The sequence below is a fragment of the Misgurnus anguillicaudatus genome, chromosome 19, assembly GCF_027580225.2.
Source record: "Misgurnus anguillicaudatus chromosome 19, ASM2758022v2, whole genome shotgun sequence".
Taxonomy (NCBI): domain Eukaryota; kingdom Metazoa; phylum Chordata; class Actinopteri; order Cypriniformes; family Cobitidae; genus Misgurnus; species Misgurnus anguillicaudatus.
This window is the reverse complement of record NC_073355.2, coordinates 52,046,342-52,061,426: the sequence shown is the minus strand read 5'-3', so window position 1 is coordinate 52,061,426 and position 15,085 is coordinate 52,046,342. Positions and strand designations below refer to the sequence as shown.

Sequence of the window (15,085 nt, the reverse complement as noted above, 5' to 3'; positions counted from 1 at the left end):
ACAGTCTTAGCTCTCATCCCCTTTAAAAGCCTGTTGTGCTGGCACTCTGTCTAATGCCTATTTAGATGACGGACTTTGTAAACTGAAAAACTAAGCGGAGGAAGAAGATCTCCAGTTTAAGATTAATGTTAAATAATTGTGTTGTTTTTCACTTGTATTGAAATTTTTATTTTTTCATTAAAACCTTTAAAACCCGTTTTCTTTTAGTCATGGAAGTAAAAAATCAGGCTTTTAATTGCTTTAAATGTATGGCTATCCAATATCATCAAAAAATAATTTACAAGTATGTAAGAAAAGGTTTGTACTCTAAAAATACTTTATTTCTTACAAACAGGAGGTACAGAATTTACAAACGGCTCTCCGCAAGGTTCAGCACTTGGACAGCGTCAGGTTTTTTAAAGCATTAAAAACACGTGGCAACAACACACCTCGTTTTCAGACCAGAACGCCCATGGGCGCAAAAGGGGGTGCAAATGCATTTGCTAGTTAAACAACGCGGCGCTAAACGTGAAAATTATAATTTTCTTAACTTAAATAGCACACGAGTAGCAGTAGCATTTATTGTATGACTAACAGAAATATTTACTGAAAAGTTAACATACTATATGATCCAAAGGTTTCAGTGCAAATTAGGTTTTTAATGTGTTTCAGTGAGTGATCTGAGGATTGTTCTGCTGGGGAAGAGTTTATCAGAAAACATCAGAGTGATAAACTTTATCCTGGGGACAGATGTGAAGGAGACTGAAGATTTACAGAATCACAGCGTGATGTTCAGAGGAATGCTGGAGAACAGACATGTTGCTGTGATCCACTGTCCTCCTCACGTGGTCCAGCCGAACTTCTCACACCATCACATCACAGCAAGAGTGAGGGAGTGTGTAAAAGTGTCTGCTCCAGGACCTCATGTGTTTATACTTGTGCTCCAACCTCATGACTTCAGAGTAAAGTACAAAGAAAGAATGAAGATTGTGCTGAAAGAATTCAGTGATCAGGCAATGAAACGCACCATAGTGCTGACTACTGATAAAGATACACACAGCTACAAACACAAATCTGTGAGAAATAATACATTTATCACTCAGTTAATCAATGTGTGTGGAGGAGGACATCTTCACTTTAATGAAAGACAACCGCGATGGTGCTCTGAGATGTTGAGAAGGGTAGACGAGATACTCAAGAAAGAACCTGAAGAATATCTCAAATGTGACATCTATAAAGATGCAGAAGGATCATCTGTTGATTCAGATGTGACTAAACATGAAGATTCAATGAGATCCATGAAGGATATTTCTTATCCCAAAGATGATGGAAAACCTAAAGAGAGCCATGAAATGAAAAAAGATGGAGGCTTATTTTGTAAGTATTTACGATTTTGTTGCTATGAATATGGCTGTAAATACCTGTTTTATTCATATTTCATTTGAAAAAAAAAAACATGTTAAAGCAAAGAGTGAACTGTTTTAAAATTATTTTGTACATAATATAAATTACTACATATTGTAAAATGTACCCCTGTCTGTGTAATCCAGGTTAAAGTCTCATAATCTAAAGATGATATTTGGGCATCAAAGAGCATCAAAGTTTGATTTCACATTGATTTTAATCTCGTATATGACCTCACTTAGTCAATATTAAAGATATCAAAATAATATTTTCAGAGAATATGCTTTACATTACGTAGGGTGATTTTATATAGAAAACTCTTTATATCTGAAAAAAAGACTTTAGCTGTGTTTTCACAGTCAGGGTTTCACCAGAAATAAAGTGGTTCCCATTTTCTGATGATGAGCTTTGTATAATCATGCCATAGTTTCATGTACACTTGGAATGACATCATAATAATCAGATGTTGAGACTCAGCATATTTAGATTTAACAACGTGTTACTGTAATTCCACTACTTTTAGCAGTAATGAGCATGTAACAAAGTATTTTTTAAATCAAGTTATGCAATTACAATTACTGAAATTTAAATGAGTGTGTTACTCGCGTTACTCTATTTTGTAAAAAAATAACATAATATAAGATCATATTTTTGAACATCGCAAGACCCCATGGTGGGCGGCACAATCAATCAATAAACTATATCATGTCCGACAGTGCATATAGAATGAACATGAGAAATCAAAACCTCTAAACATACCCTTTGTTTCAGTATTGTGTGCCAGTCATAAGTCCATCTGGTCTCATGTTTGTAAGTTATCTTTGCCAAGCAATCCCAGTATGACATCAACTTGCATTTGTAGTTCACAAAAGTTATAAATCTGAGAAATTTTAATATATTCTGAGATCGGCTTTCATGGAAGAGAACGATTCGTGATTACATGCACCATGCGCTTCCTTTGATCTTGTTTATCATTTAAATCAAACATAAAAAATATACAAACAATATATGATCTTAAATGAACAGTATGTAGGATTGTGACCAAAACTGGTATTGCAATCACAAAACTTGTGGCCAAAACTGGTACTGCAATCACACAACTGGTGGCCAATACACAAAATGACAACATAAACATCAGTTGAGGGCTGCAACTCCACTTTTTAAATGACAATATCCTGGCTATACCCCTGTTGTCAGTGATATAAGTATTTTTGAAATGAAAATGATTTCTTAATGTCTAGTGACACATCAGGGCCATTTTATGATTAATTGATATACATTCCTTACATACTGTTCCTTTAAATATTACGGATGCAGTAAAGAAAATTGTGCAACTCCACTGTATTCCACTGTAGTCCTACGCACTACCCGCAAGCTTCACAGTCCCCAAATTCTTAAAGAGACAGTACACAATTTTAACACATTATATATTTTTTATGTAAACATACAGAATATTTGTCTAAATGGTCTTAATGATATGTAAGCAATAAGGTACGAGAGGCTGTGCTGTATCGTGAATAAGTAACGGCTGAAGGGCGTTGTTAGGCACGACACGAAGCGGAAAGCTCAAATAAAAACAACAAACTGTTCTCTTTGTCACATTATATGTTTATGTGTTGCTAAGGGTGTTGCTAAGGGCGCAGTGATATTAAATAGAACCGTTGGGTGAAGCAGTCATAGCAGTGTTTTATTGTGAATAAAGCACACCTATTGACCAATCAGAATCAAGGATTGGAACTAACCGTTTTATAAACATAAATAAAGTAAGCTTACATATTAAGATAATTTCTAACAAAAACAAGCGCAAATTATAGAGAATAGAAGTGACTGATTTGAATTTATGGCAAAATATTTTCTGTTTCTAATAAGTAACAGCCTTATGTCTTATAACACAAATAATTAAATAATTTAGTGTTAAACATGTAAAAATCAGTTATGCAACATTGTTAAGCATCTATGGTAAATAGTTACTGACACAATACACCAATGCCAAGGTTTCAGGAGAAGGTTTGGTTATGTGATATTTACGTTCTCTGCGGTCGAATGAGTAGTCTGGAAGTGGCATGTTGGCCACGGGTCAGGCTTTTCCATGCTGCAAATGGGAAAGAGTCAGGTTCAGTGTAACAGCCTTGAACATGAAGTGCTGTAAAAAAGCTGATCTCCTGAAGCACCGAGAGGATTCTAGCAATCTGAAACTTGCAGATGTGGTCCTGGAGTCGGTGCAGAAGGTCCTTAACAATCTGAAACACGCAGATAAAGGTCCCTTAAAGTAAAGGTTTGCTTTCCTGAGCTTCACCTTGTTGCAGACGTCTGTGATTGCCTTTCTGGACGAGAAGCTCGGAACGTGGTGTGATCCGTTTTGTCTCTGTACACACAGGCCAGAAACTCAGAACTTGTGATCTGCGCTTAACTCCTACCACATGGACTGGAGATTCAGAACTTGAGACTGGAGAGTTAGAATGATGCCGTTACAGTTATTGTCTCTCTCAGGGGGAGACTCAGAACTTGGGTTAGGTTTGTACTGTTACAATCACTAGCACACAGGCTGCAAACTCAGAACGATAGGGTTTGTCCTGTTACAATTTCTGGGGAGACTCAGAACTTGGGTGCTCTGTTTCAGTCTCTTAGCACAAAGCTAAAAAGACTCAGAACGAATAATGTTTGAAAAAGGGTGTTTTTATAACTTTTCAAATAAGGCGTTTGCATATTGCCGCTTTTACTGTTGCAGGACTGTGATTGGCTGTTGATGTCAGAAGGAGCCCACAGAATGTGGCCCACCCTTCTTCCCTGTGAGGAACTCATTTGAATAGAATAAACTACAGAGTTTAACTTTGTCTTTAGAATTTCATATATGCATTTTTCACTTACCAATCCACTTCCAAAATACCATTGACATCATGCATGCATTAATTTGTGATTAATTTAACAGTTTTATAACATTAAGATGTAATTCAGAATGATGTCTCTTTAAAAGAGTATGTCGTCAATAGGTGATGGTTTTATGTCAATTTTGTTGGTGGAAGCATGTAAAGATTTGTACACTGGTTTAGCCAATACTTTGCATAGTCATGCTGTTTCCTTAAGGAATTGTTACGGTGGACCAATCAAAATGTCCTCTTCTTCTCAGCTTTGGCACTGTGGTCAGCCATTAAAGATTTCTGTTTGTTGTTTGAGCAGCCTTATCTGATGGAACTTGGCATTTCTTTGTGTTAACCCAAAATCCAGTCCCAATATAGCACATCATTCTCAAAGGCAGTTGGAGGAGTCCAGAATGCTTTGTTGTAAACTACAACATTCAAAACAAATGGCTGAAAGGGTTACCTGTTATTCTGAGCATTATGTCTGTGGCAGAAAAAAGTAGATCCTCATAAAAAAGGCTTTTAAAGAAACTCCGTTGTTGTTTTCTAGTTTTCTTTTTTCAAACTTGTGCCGTCAAACTGTTGTATAAAAGCAATAATGCTCTGAGAGTTGTGTGATATACCTCAAACTCCTATTGCTTTAATATTTACAGTGCTCTGTCGTCACTGTATTTCATAAATTACATTTAATGTACAATTTGAAGAAGGTAAAGTAATTTTTCAGAAAAAAGGCTTAACCACAAAATATGCCAGAATGACCCAGAACAGTGTCCTTGAGAAGTTCAAACATTTGGACATTTTTATTAAAATATTTTTTTAGCATATTCTCGCATGAGCTTTTGGCTTTTTTAAGGATAGTAACTTTGTGTACAATAGTAAGATCCTACCTCTTAACTTGTTTTTCAGGTATTAAAGATGAACCTGAAGATCTGAAGCATTTAAGGATTGTTTTGATTGGAAAGAGGGGTCATGGAAAGAGCGCAACAGGAAACACAATACTGGGACTAAATGAATTTCTCAGCCAACAAAGTGTAGATTCAGTGACGAGTGTTTGTGAGAAAGGAGTTTGTGAAGTTGATGGTCGATCAGTCGCTGTTGTTGATACTCCAGGTCTGTCTGACACAAAAACACAAAATGATCAAGTGTTGGATGAAATCATGAAATGTGTTTCACTGTCATCACCTGGACCTCACGCCTTCATCATTGTGTTGAGTGTGGGTAGATTCACTCAAGAGGAATCAGACACAATAAATCAGATGATGATGATCTTTGGTACTAAAGTTACACAGTTCAGCATCGTTCTGTTCACAAGAGGAGATGATCTTAAGGGTAAATCCATAGAGGATTATGTCAAGAGAAGCAACTCTGCAGAATTGAAGAAACTGATCAGAGACTGTGGAAACAGATATATGGCCTTTAATAACAATGAAACACAAGACAGAACTCAAGTAATGAAACTGATAAAGATGATAGAAGAGATGAAAACAACAAATCACGGTCAATATTTCACTAACAACATGTTTGAAGAAGCTGAGATGAGCATTAAAAAGAAAATAGAGAAAATACAGACAAGATCAAGAGAAGATGAAAGCTAAAGAAAATCTCATCATACAGTTTTAATAGAAACAAGAGAATGAGATTTAAAAGAGAGATTTAGATGAACAAAAGAGAAGTGAATGATAAGGGAGAGAGAAAAGAATGGGTGAGAAAAATAAGAGAAGCTGAAAATGACACAAAATAAATTAAAGAGTAAAGTATGATATCACAACGATATCAGAGAGAATGGGAAGAGGACAAGAAATGACAGATGGGAGAATGAGAAAAAGGGGAAAGAAAGAGAACAGAGAGACATGATGAGCAACTGAGAGAAAAACAAGATGAACTTCATCAAAACTTTAAAGAACAAAAAGGTGAAGAAATAGAAGAGCTACAGAAAGAAATTGAAGAGCAGAAAAATAAATCTAATTGGGCCTTTCTGTGAAAGGGAAAAGACAGAATTATGTAAATACTACTAAACATGATATTTAATATTGTAAACTGTACACAGTAACAACATTATACACTATTTGACTGAAGTCTGCTTGTGCTAGAAACCTAAACATTTCTCTGGAGTTCCTGCTGTCATTTCAGATGATGTCTGTTTCACTTCAGTAACTGAGAGAGAGGTTTCTCAGAACCTCAACACCTTGATAGTGACAGAGGGAGTCAATGTACTTATTAAAATAGCTATGTTTATTTTTATGTTTTTAATATGAGTCTTTAAATAAGTTTAAAGTTTCATTTTTAAGTAAACTTAAATTTAAGTATAGGGCTAGGGCTGAATCACCTGGATTCTCATGCGCATCTCGTCAGTAAAGTCGGTTCAGCGATTAGAAGCTTGGCAAGACAATTTTCATAATCGTGGACAAATCATATCCGGACCGGTAATGTATGCGATTTTTCCAAGCTTCTTTGTGAAATACGGCTCTGTGTAGTAAATGCCGCTCCATCTGAAAGCAGCTGATGGCAATTTACTACTAATTGAGGAACCGGCTTTACTGACAAGATGTGCATGAGAATCACAGGCGATTTATCGCCCAGCCCTATTTAAGTACCAGATAATCGACAGCTAGCTGTGCAAGAAATTATTTTCTTTCTGATTATTTCTCAGTGTCTTTATTAGAATACAACCAGAAAATACAGATTATTTGTGTGTAGTATTTTCAAGTCTGAAAAACTGTCAAGCATTAGATGTCATCTCTCTTTATGTATTATTGGGTTTTATTTGAATTCTCAAATAAAAAAAGTTTCATAGAAGCTTTACAAGAGTCTAATGACAAACTCAAATGATATTAAACAAAGAAATAAACGTTAAGAGAGAGTTTTGTGAATGCTTTTCCCGTCATGGACCTGTACATGAAATCACTGCGCTGTCACTACTGCTCCGCTGTACTGCAAGCTTCAGCTCATGCCGAGCAAGGAGACGCGTGTCCCCTGCCCAACATACAGTACAATATACAGTAAGTACCGCCTATTGTTGCATAAACTTCATCTTAAGTTTTTTAAGGCGGAGTAATAAATAGTGTATTTGCATTTTGGGCGGAGGTAAAAGATCAGATTCATATTCGTTTTGCCAAGACCCATTTATGTGGCCAAATGTAAATGGAACAGTTTTAACAAATCAGATAGCTATCCGATCAGAGAAAACACATGAAGTGACCAGGTGTAAAAAAGGCCCTTAGATGCCTGTGATGTCATAAGCATCAGTTTTTCAGATTGGGCTGTTTTCTGGCTGACATTTCTAAAGGAGGAATTTCTATGAGACTGAGATGTTTAGCATTATTCAATAAAGACAAGGTAAAAATGGTTTTTCATTCTCTGTCCCCTTTGAATTGCCTTTGTGTACAAAATGTGCTGTATTATCAATTGCCTTGTTTACAGTGGAGGAAATAAGTATTATTACGGTAACACTTTACAATAAGGGTGCACTAATTGTCATGAATTCATGCTTAACTAATGCACAGATAATACTGAATTAATGTATTACTAATGATTATCTAAGCTATTCATTAATGATTGCCTCATTAGCAACTAATGAAGAGTCTGTCTGATTAATATATTAGTTCATATATGAATTGTTATTAATTAAATATGTAATTGTGGATTAATTCCATCATCACATCTTTTATGAACTAATAGTGTTAATTAATTTATTAATTACCACAATGAGCCAAAGCCTTATAATACAGGTAAACTAACATGCATTAATACATTATTAATTACAGCATTAGTAGTGTGTTAATTAATACAATTACTAAATAATGAGTTAATAATGATGTGCCTCAACAAGTAAAGTCACAACATAATGATATATTTGCAAACCATTAGCTAATGATTAACTAGAAAATGCATTTTGGGACGAACTGCAAAAGTGTGCTTGCTCTGGTGCCGCCGATTTAGTTTGTGCATCCTCACATTGGAGTCCCAAGTTCATGTACAACGTTTGGTTTCAATACGTAAAAGCGTTTCTGAGATATAAACTACTTCCTGTTTGGCAGCGTAAAATTTTAGGAAAAAAATTGTTCTTTTGATGTTGTGCATCCTCACATTGGAGACCGAAATTCATGTACAAAGTTTGGTTTCAATACGTGAAATCATTCCTGAGATATAAACTACTTCCTGTTTTGGCGGCGTCCACGCACATTTAGTTTGGCCTGTGACGAGCAAACGCTTCCGAAAATCAAAAATCCTTCTAGTAACTTTTGTGAGGCTTGGTCCAAGGATCCTGTACGTGGAATTTCGTGAAGTTTGGACAAAATTTGTGACCTGTGAAACTTTAAGGTTTCCAATATGGCGGACGAACGACATGGATCTGTGACTTCATCTTCTCAAGCAACTTACACCGGAACTGCCCGAACATTTTAAAAACACACACACACACACACACACACACACACACACACACACACAGAAATGTATACAGACTTGTAACAACTGTTTCTCTCAAATTTACCATAAAAAAAAATATTTCACTCAGTGATTGACAGCATAATGCAATCAATCGTGTTCCCGTTCAACAGTAACTAAGCATCAGGGACGTGCACAGGAATTTTAAGGGGCAGTTGCTCTAACCTAAAAAAAAAAAGGCACCTCCCTCCACAAAAAAATGCTACATCCAGACATGTTCATATTTTGAATTTTAAAACTGCATAACAACATAAGTTATGCGTTACTGGAGAGCAGGGAGACAGTTCTGTCTTTAAACTGTCTCCCTGCTTTTATTACTCAAAACAAAACTGACTCGATGGCGAAAGGTCGGAAGACCAAATCATATCCACCGAGGAACTGTTTTTCGTGTTGTTACAGTAACACTTTGTTTACAGTTTTGCGCTGCTCAGCCTGGATTACAACACAATGCGTCCGATTCGCGAACTGACTCCTTTGAACGGATTCGTTTGAATGAACGGTTGAAACAACAGATCTGTCCCAACACTAAACTCACAAGACGTCACTGTCAGCACAATCAGTCACTTATAGCGCCTCAGAAAGGAGAACGTAAATCTGTTTAGAAAGATTTGCCCTAAATAACAGTCTCAACTAAAAAACATAGACATTTATTACTATGTTAACTTTATGATGAATAAATATTTTATCAGGTCTACCAAATAAGGATTTTATCCTACAAAGCAATAAAAGCCATGGTAAAAAACTGATCAAAGATGACAGCAGAGTGTCAGGTAATATCTGTGTCTGATAAATGCATGGTGCAGAGGAGGTTGTAAAACTCTTCAGAAAGACCAGTCATAATTTTTTTAAAAGACTTTGACTTAAATAGTGACATTTTTACATTTAAAATATCTGCTAATGATGAGAACATTTTGATAATTATGTACATATAGAAAATCGGCCTAACATATCGGCCATCAGCTGCCCTGATTTCTAAATATCGGCATTGGCCAGAGAAAAAGCCATATCGGTCGACCTCTACGTGAAAGCATTCCTGACACACACACACACGCACGCACGCACGCACACACGCACACACACAGACAGAAATGTATACAGGCTTGTAACCAGGGGTGTTTCCAGCATTGAAGGACATCCGGGGTTTAGCACAGACCATTTTATGTAAATACAGGGATCACAAGCCTAGATAACCCGCTCTAGCTAGCCTAGAACCGACTATAACAGCTATGCTGCACATGTTCAGTGTTTTCTTATTAAATTTTTTTAGAATTGTAATTTAAATAATTTTAATTTTTGGGTGAACAATCCCTTTAAAGTGTCCTATTTTCACACACTAGTTTTGTACATAATATACCAAAAATTCTTCTTTAGTACTTAAGATAATCTTAAAAACATGAGACTTAATGTAGGCCAGAGTTCACGTCACCAAAAGCAGCAGATGTAAGCTGCATTTTATTGATCATAAGCTCATTTTTAAAATAAGCGATAAGAAAGAGCGACAGCAGCACTGATAGCCTAATATCATTTCATTTCTTTACTATTTATGAATATGATTGTGTGTTGAGCGTCTACGACAGGGCTATTCAATTAGTTTGTCATGGGGGCCAGAGATACATCAGTGATGATGACTACATATACATTTAAACATTCTCATGTTGTATTTTGAAACTGCATAACAACAAAATCAGTGCATTGTACAATATACTTTTTCTACAAACATGTATTTTCAAACTGCATACAACAAAACTTGTGCATTGTAATATGACCAAGTAGGCTTTATCTACATCCAGACGTTCGTATTTTGTATTTTAAAACTGCATAACAACATAAGTGCATTGTAAGATACCCGAGTAAGCTTTATTCTTCATTTAAAGGGGTAAATAAGAGCCATATCACACTCATTGAGAATTTAACTTATTTACTCACTTAAGTACACATAACCAAAAGTTTATAATATGGAACATAACATTGTTTTATGCACTTTTTGGCAATGCTAATTATTTCACGACCTCTATTTAAACTACAACCGCCATCTTAATAACTGGCAAACATTAAGCTAGCTTCTAATAAGAGAAATTATACTTTTAGATTTCATCAGGGCAGTAAAATCACGTGTATGTTTGTCAGCGCGATACGCATGCAGTGGTGCAGGTGCTGGGCTGTGAGCGATGGGCGATTAACTTACACGTTTAAATTGCATTCTTGTGTGAGAACGATGACTCGCATAATATTTGAGCCTTTGTCTGCTTTGAACTTCGGAGAAACGCCAGGATCTTTTATCTAGTTCACAAAAATCGTTTCCTTTATTAAGACATCTAATGTCATTGTGATCGTTGAGCCGACATATCAGACAACAACTGTCGGAAGAGGAGTTGTTGTAAGCTGGAAATACAATAAATAAAGTTAAAACAGCCATAGAGTCCGTGGTCTCTGCATCTTGACGCGGGCAGACCAAAGCGCGAATACACGTGAAGGGGTGACTCGCGCTCTGCATCTCATGCAACATATGCACGCGCATCAAGATTGCGACCCTGTCCTCTTGCTTTCCATGTGAAATCAATGCTTCGCTGAGTGATTGACAGCATAATGATTGACAGCATAATGCAATCGATCGTGTTCCCGTTAGTTAAGCATACGATGATATATAACTTTCTTATCTGAAGATTATGTAAATATACGCAGTCTTCTAGCTGTGGCAAGCTGTGTTTTAATGTGTCATACATTTCTCAAAGTCATGACTTTTTAAATACACTTGGCATAACATGCATGATTTAAGGTAAAGTGACACTTTTTCGCGTCAATTCACAATCATTTAAACCATGCAGCTGTTATAGAGCCGATGAAAAACGATCACTGCTAACGTTATGCGAGGACGCGAAACTGACGTCTTTACAAACTAATACGTTTACAATGTATTACATTGATGAAAAAGGGAATTAAACTTGTCGTGCCATATATCACTGAAATAAAAGAAAGGGATTAAAATATGTCTGAATCATATAATTCCTACCTGTATGTAAAAATGCACGTTCTCCAGAGAGCTCGCGTTGATTCAAGCATTCAGAATATAAAATCCATTTGCAGTTTTGCGTCCGAAACCGCATACTGTATAGTGAATAAGATGAAGTTTACGATTCTAAAAATATGTATCCAGGAATCTGTCCATATACGTTACGAAGCTTGGGTGGCAGCCGAGGTTACCGAGTCCTCCATGGGCTCGCAGCAGAGTCTGAGGCTGCCGCCTCTTCTCCGGGCTTCTCTGCTTTCTCTTCCTCAGCTCTTCGCTGTATTATGGCTCTTAAAGGAACACCAGATTCTCTCAACAGCTCTTCTCTATTCCATTTTGCCATTTAAACCTTAAAACTACATCCCGCCATTGTTATTCAAACTTTTCCACGGAGCAATAGCCTGTTAGCTTAGCTTCTAAAGATGGCTGCCGCTATCTTTACATTCTGTCTAAAAAACACGTTTGAACGTAAAGGCTGCCCTCTACTGGTAAAGGCTAATGACATTTTTATTTTTACACAGGTTTTAATTGGACATTTTAAAGTGAAAATAACATAATATAGACATGTTACTGCAATGTTTTTTTATCTTGGGCATCTTCACATTGGAGTAAAGAGTTCATATAAAAATTTTGGTTAATAAATGTTACAGACATATTGAGATTTTAACTACTTCCTGTTTTGGCGGCGTTGACGCACATTTAGTTTGGGCTGTGGCGCGCAAACGCTTCCGAAAATCAAAAATCCTTCTAGTAACTTTTGTGAGGCTCGGTCCAAGGATCGCGTACGTGGAATTTCATGAAGTTTGGACAAAATTTGTGACCTGTGAAACTTTTTTAAGGTTTTGTGTTCTCTCCAATATGGCGGCCGAACGACATGGATCTGTGACTTCATCCTCTCAAGCAACTTACACCGGTACTGCCCAAACATTTTAAAGTTTGAACGGTGTCTCTGCGTCAAACGGTCTGGTCGCTAGAGCTGACACAAAAAATCTACCCGGGAATAATAATAACTAGAAAATGCACTTCCGGAGGAACCGCAAAAGTGTGCTTGCTCTGGTGCGGTCATTAACGTGATTTGTGAATAGCACCTTTGGGAGTACTTCGACTCGCCTGAAAAGTCCGCTCCCCTTCTCACTCTCATAATGGGAGAGGGAGGGTGTTACTGCGCCGAGTCGAAGTACTCCCAAAAGTGCTATTACGCTATAAAATATAGTTCCTGTTTTAAGTCCGCTTAGAAAAGCGCTATGTTTTATTTTGTACCACCAAACTTGCTCGTATAACTACTCGTCTTAAATAGGAAAAACGTTGATGTGTTTAGTCACTTCTAACTTTATCTCTGAGTGGTACAATTGAATGAATGGGGCTAAGCTAAATGCTATCGAAGCATCGCAGCACGCTCCAGCGCTTACGTGCACGCACACAGATGATAGAGGGATGTATCAACAATTCTTAGTTAAGGTAATAACATATTTTAATATTGAAAATGAGTAGACTATTCCTTTAAGATTGTAGAAACATGGTGGCACAAAATGGCAACTTCCATGTAAGGGGACCCTCTGTGTATGTAGATAAAAACATCTCATTCTAAACTAATGAAAACATAACGGTTCATTATATAAGGTCTTTATACACCCCTGATAATATAGTTTGTATATTATTTTGCATGTAGATAAAAACGTCTCATTCTAAAGTAATAAAAACATAACGGTTAATTATGAAAGGTGTTTATACACCCCTGATAATATAGTTTTGTATATTATTTTGCATTTCTGTCAAGAGATCCTTCTAAAAATTACACACTGCACCTTTAAAGTAGGCCAGAGTTCACGTCACCAAAAGCAGCAGATAAAAGCTGCATTTTATTGATCATAAGCTCATTTTTAAAATAAGCGATAGGAAAGAGCGACAGCAGCACTGATAGCCTAATATCATTGCATTTCTTTACTATTTATGAATATGATTGTGTGTTGAGCGTCTACGACAGGGCTATTCAATTAGTTTGTCATGAGGGCCAGAGATATATCAGTGATGACTACATATACATTTAAACATACTCATGTTGTATTTTGAAACTGCATAACAACAAAATCAGTGCATTGTACAATATACTTTTTCTACAAACATGTATTTTCAAACTGCATACAACAAAACTTGTGCATTGTAATATGACCAAGTAGGCTTTATCTACATCCAGACATGTTCGTATTTTGTATTTTAAATAGGGCTGCACGATAAATCGCATGCGATACCACGCGCATCACGTCAGTAATGCCGGTTCCTTGATTAGTATTAAATCGCCATCAGCTGTCCCCAGATAGCGCGACACCAACTGCACAGAGCCGCAGTTCCCCGACAATTTGGGCCACATCGCAGGCGATACGTCCGCGATAATTAATGCGAAATTGCCCCGATTGTCAGGGAACTATGGCTCTGTGCAGTTAAAGCTGCTCCATCTGAAAAAAGCTGATGGCGATTTAATACTAATCAAGGAACCGGCATTACTGACGTGATGCGCGTGACAAACACATGCGATTTATCGTTCAGCCCTAATTTTAAAACTGCATAACAACATAAGTGCATTGTAAGATACCCGAGTAAGCTTTATTCTACATTTAAAGGGGTAAATAAGAGCCATATCACACTCATTGAGAATTTAACTTATTTACTCACTTAAGTACACATAACCAAAAGTTTATAATATGGAACATAACATTGTTTTATGCAGTTTTTTGTCAATGCTAATTATTTCACGACCTCTATTTAAACTACAACCGCCATCTTAATAACTGGCAAACATAAGGCTAGCTTCTAATAAGAGAAATTATACTTTTAGATTTCGTCAGGGCAGTAAAATCAGGTGTATGTTTGTCAGCGCGATACGCATACAGTGGTGCAGGTGCTGGGCTGTGAGCGATGGGCGATTGACTTACTCGTTTAAATTGCATTCTTGTTTGAGAACGATGACTCGCATAATATTTGAGCCTTTGTCTGCTTTGAACTTCGGAGAAACGCCAGGATCTTTTATCCAGTTCACAAAAATCGTTTCCTTTATTAAGACATCTAATGTCATTGTGATCATTGAGCCGACATATCAGACAACAACTGTCGGAAGAGGAGTTGTTGTAAGCTGGAAATACAATAAATAAAGTTAAAACAGCCATAGAGTCCGTGTTCTCTTAACGCACCACTGTCAGTCTTCGCATCTTGACGCGGGCAGACCAAAGCGCGAATACACGTGAAGGGGTGACTCGCGCTCTGCATCTCATGCAACATATGCACGCGCATCAAGATTGCGACCCTGTCCTCTTGCTTTCCATGTGAAATCAATGCTTCGCTGAGTGATTGACAGCATAATGATTGACAGCATAATGCAATCGATCGTGTTCCCGTT

At 36.9% G+C, this 15,085-nt stretch overlaps 1 protein-coding gene across 1 annotated transcript in view; it reads left to right on the top strand.

Annotated features, from left to right (window-relative positions):
- Positions 1–489: 489 nt before the first annotated feature.
- LOC141351231 (uncharacterized) overlaps positions 490–15,085 on the top strand; it is a 137,143-nt gene continuing 122,547 nt past the window's right edge. The window contains exon 1 of the mRNA XM_073857850.1: positions 490–1,356. Within this exon, the coding sequence (XP_073713951.1) occupies positions 768–1,356 (589 nt within the window). The 5' untranslated portion in view covers positions 490–767. The remainder of the gene's footprint in view (positions 1,357–15,085) is intronic.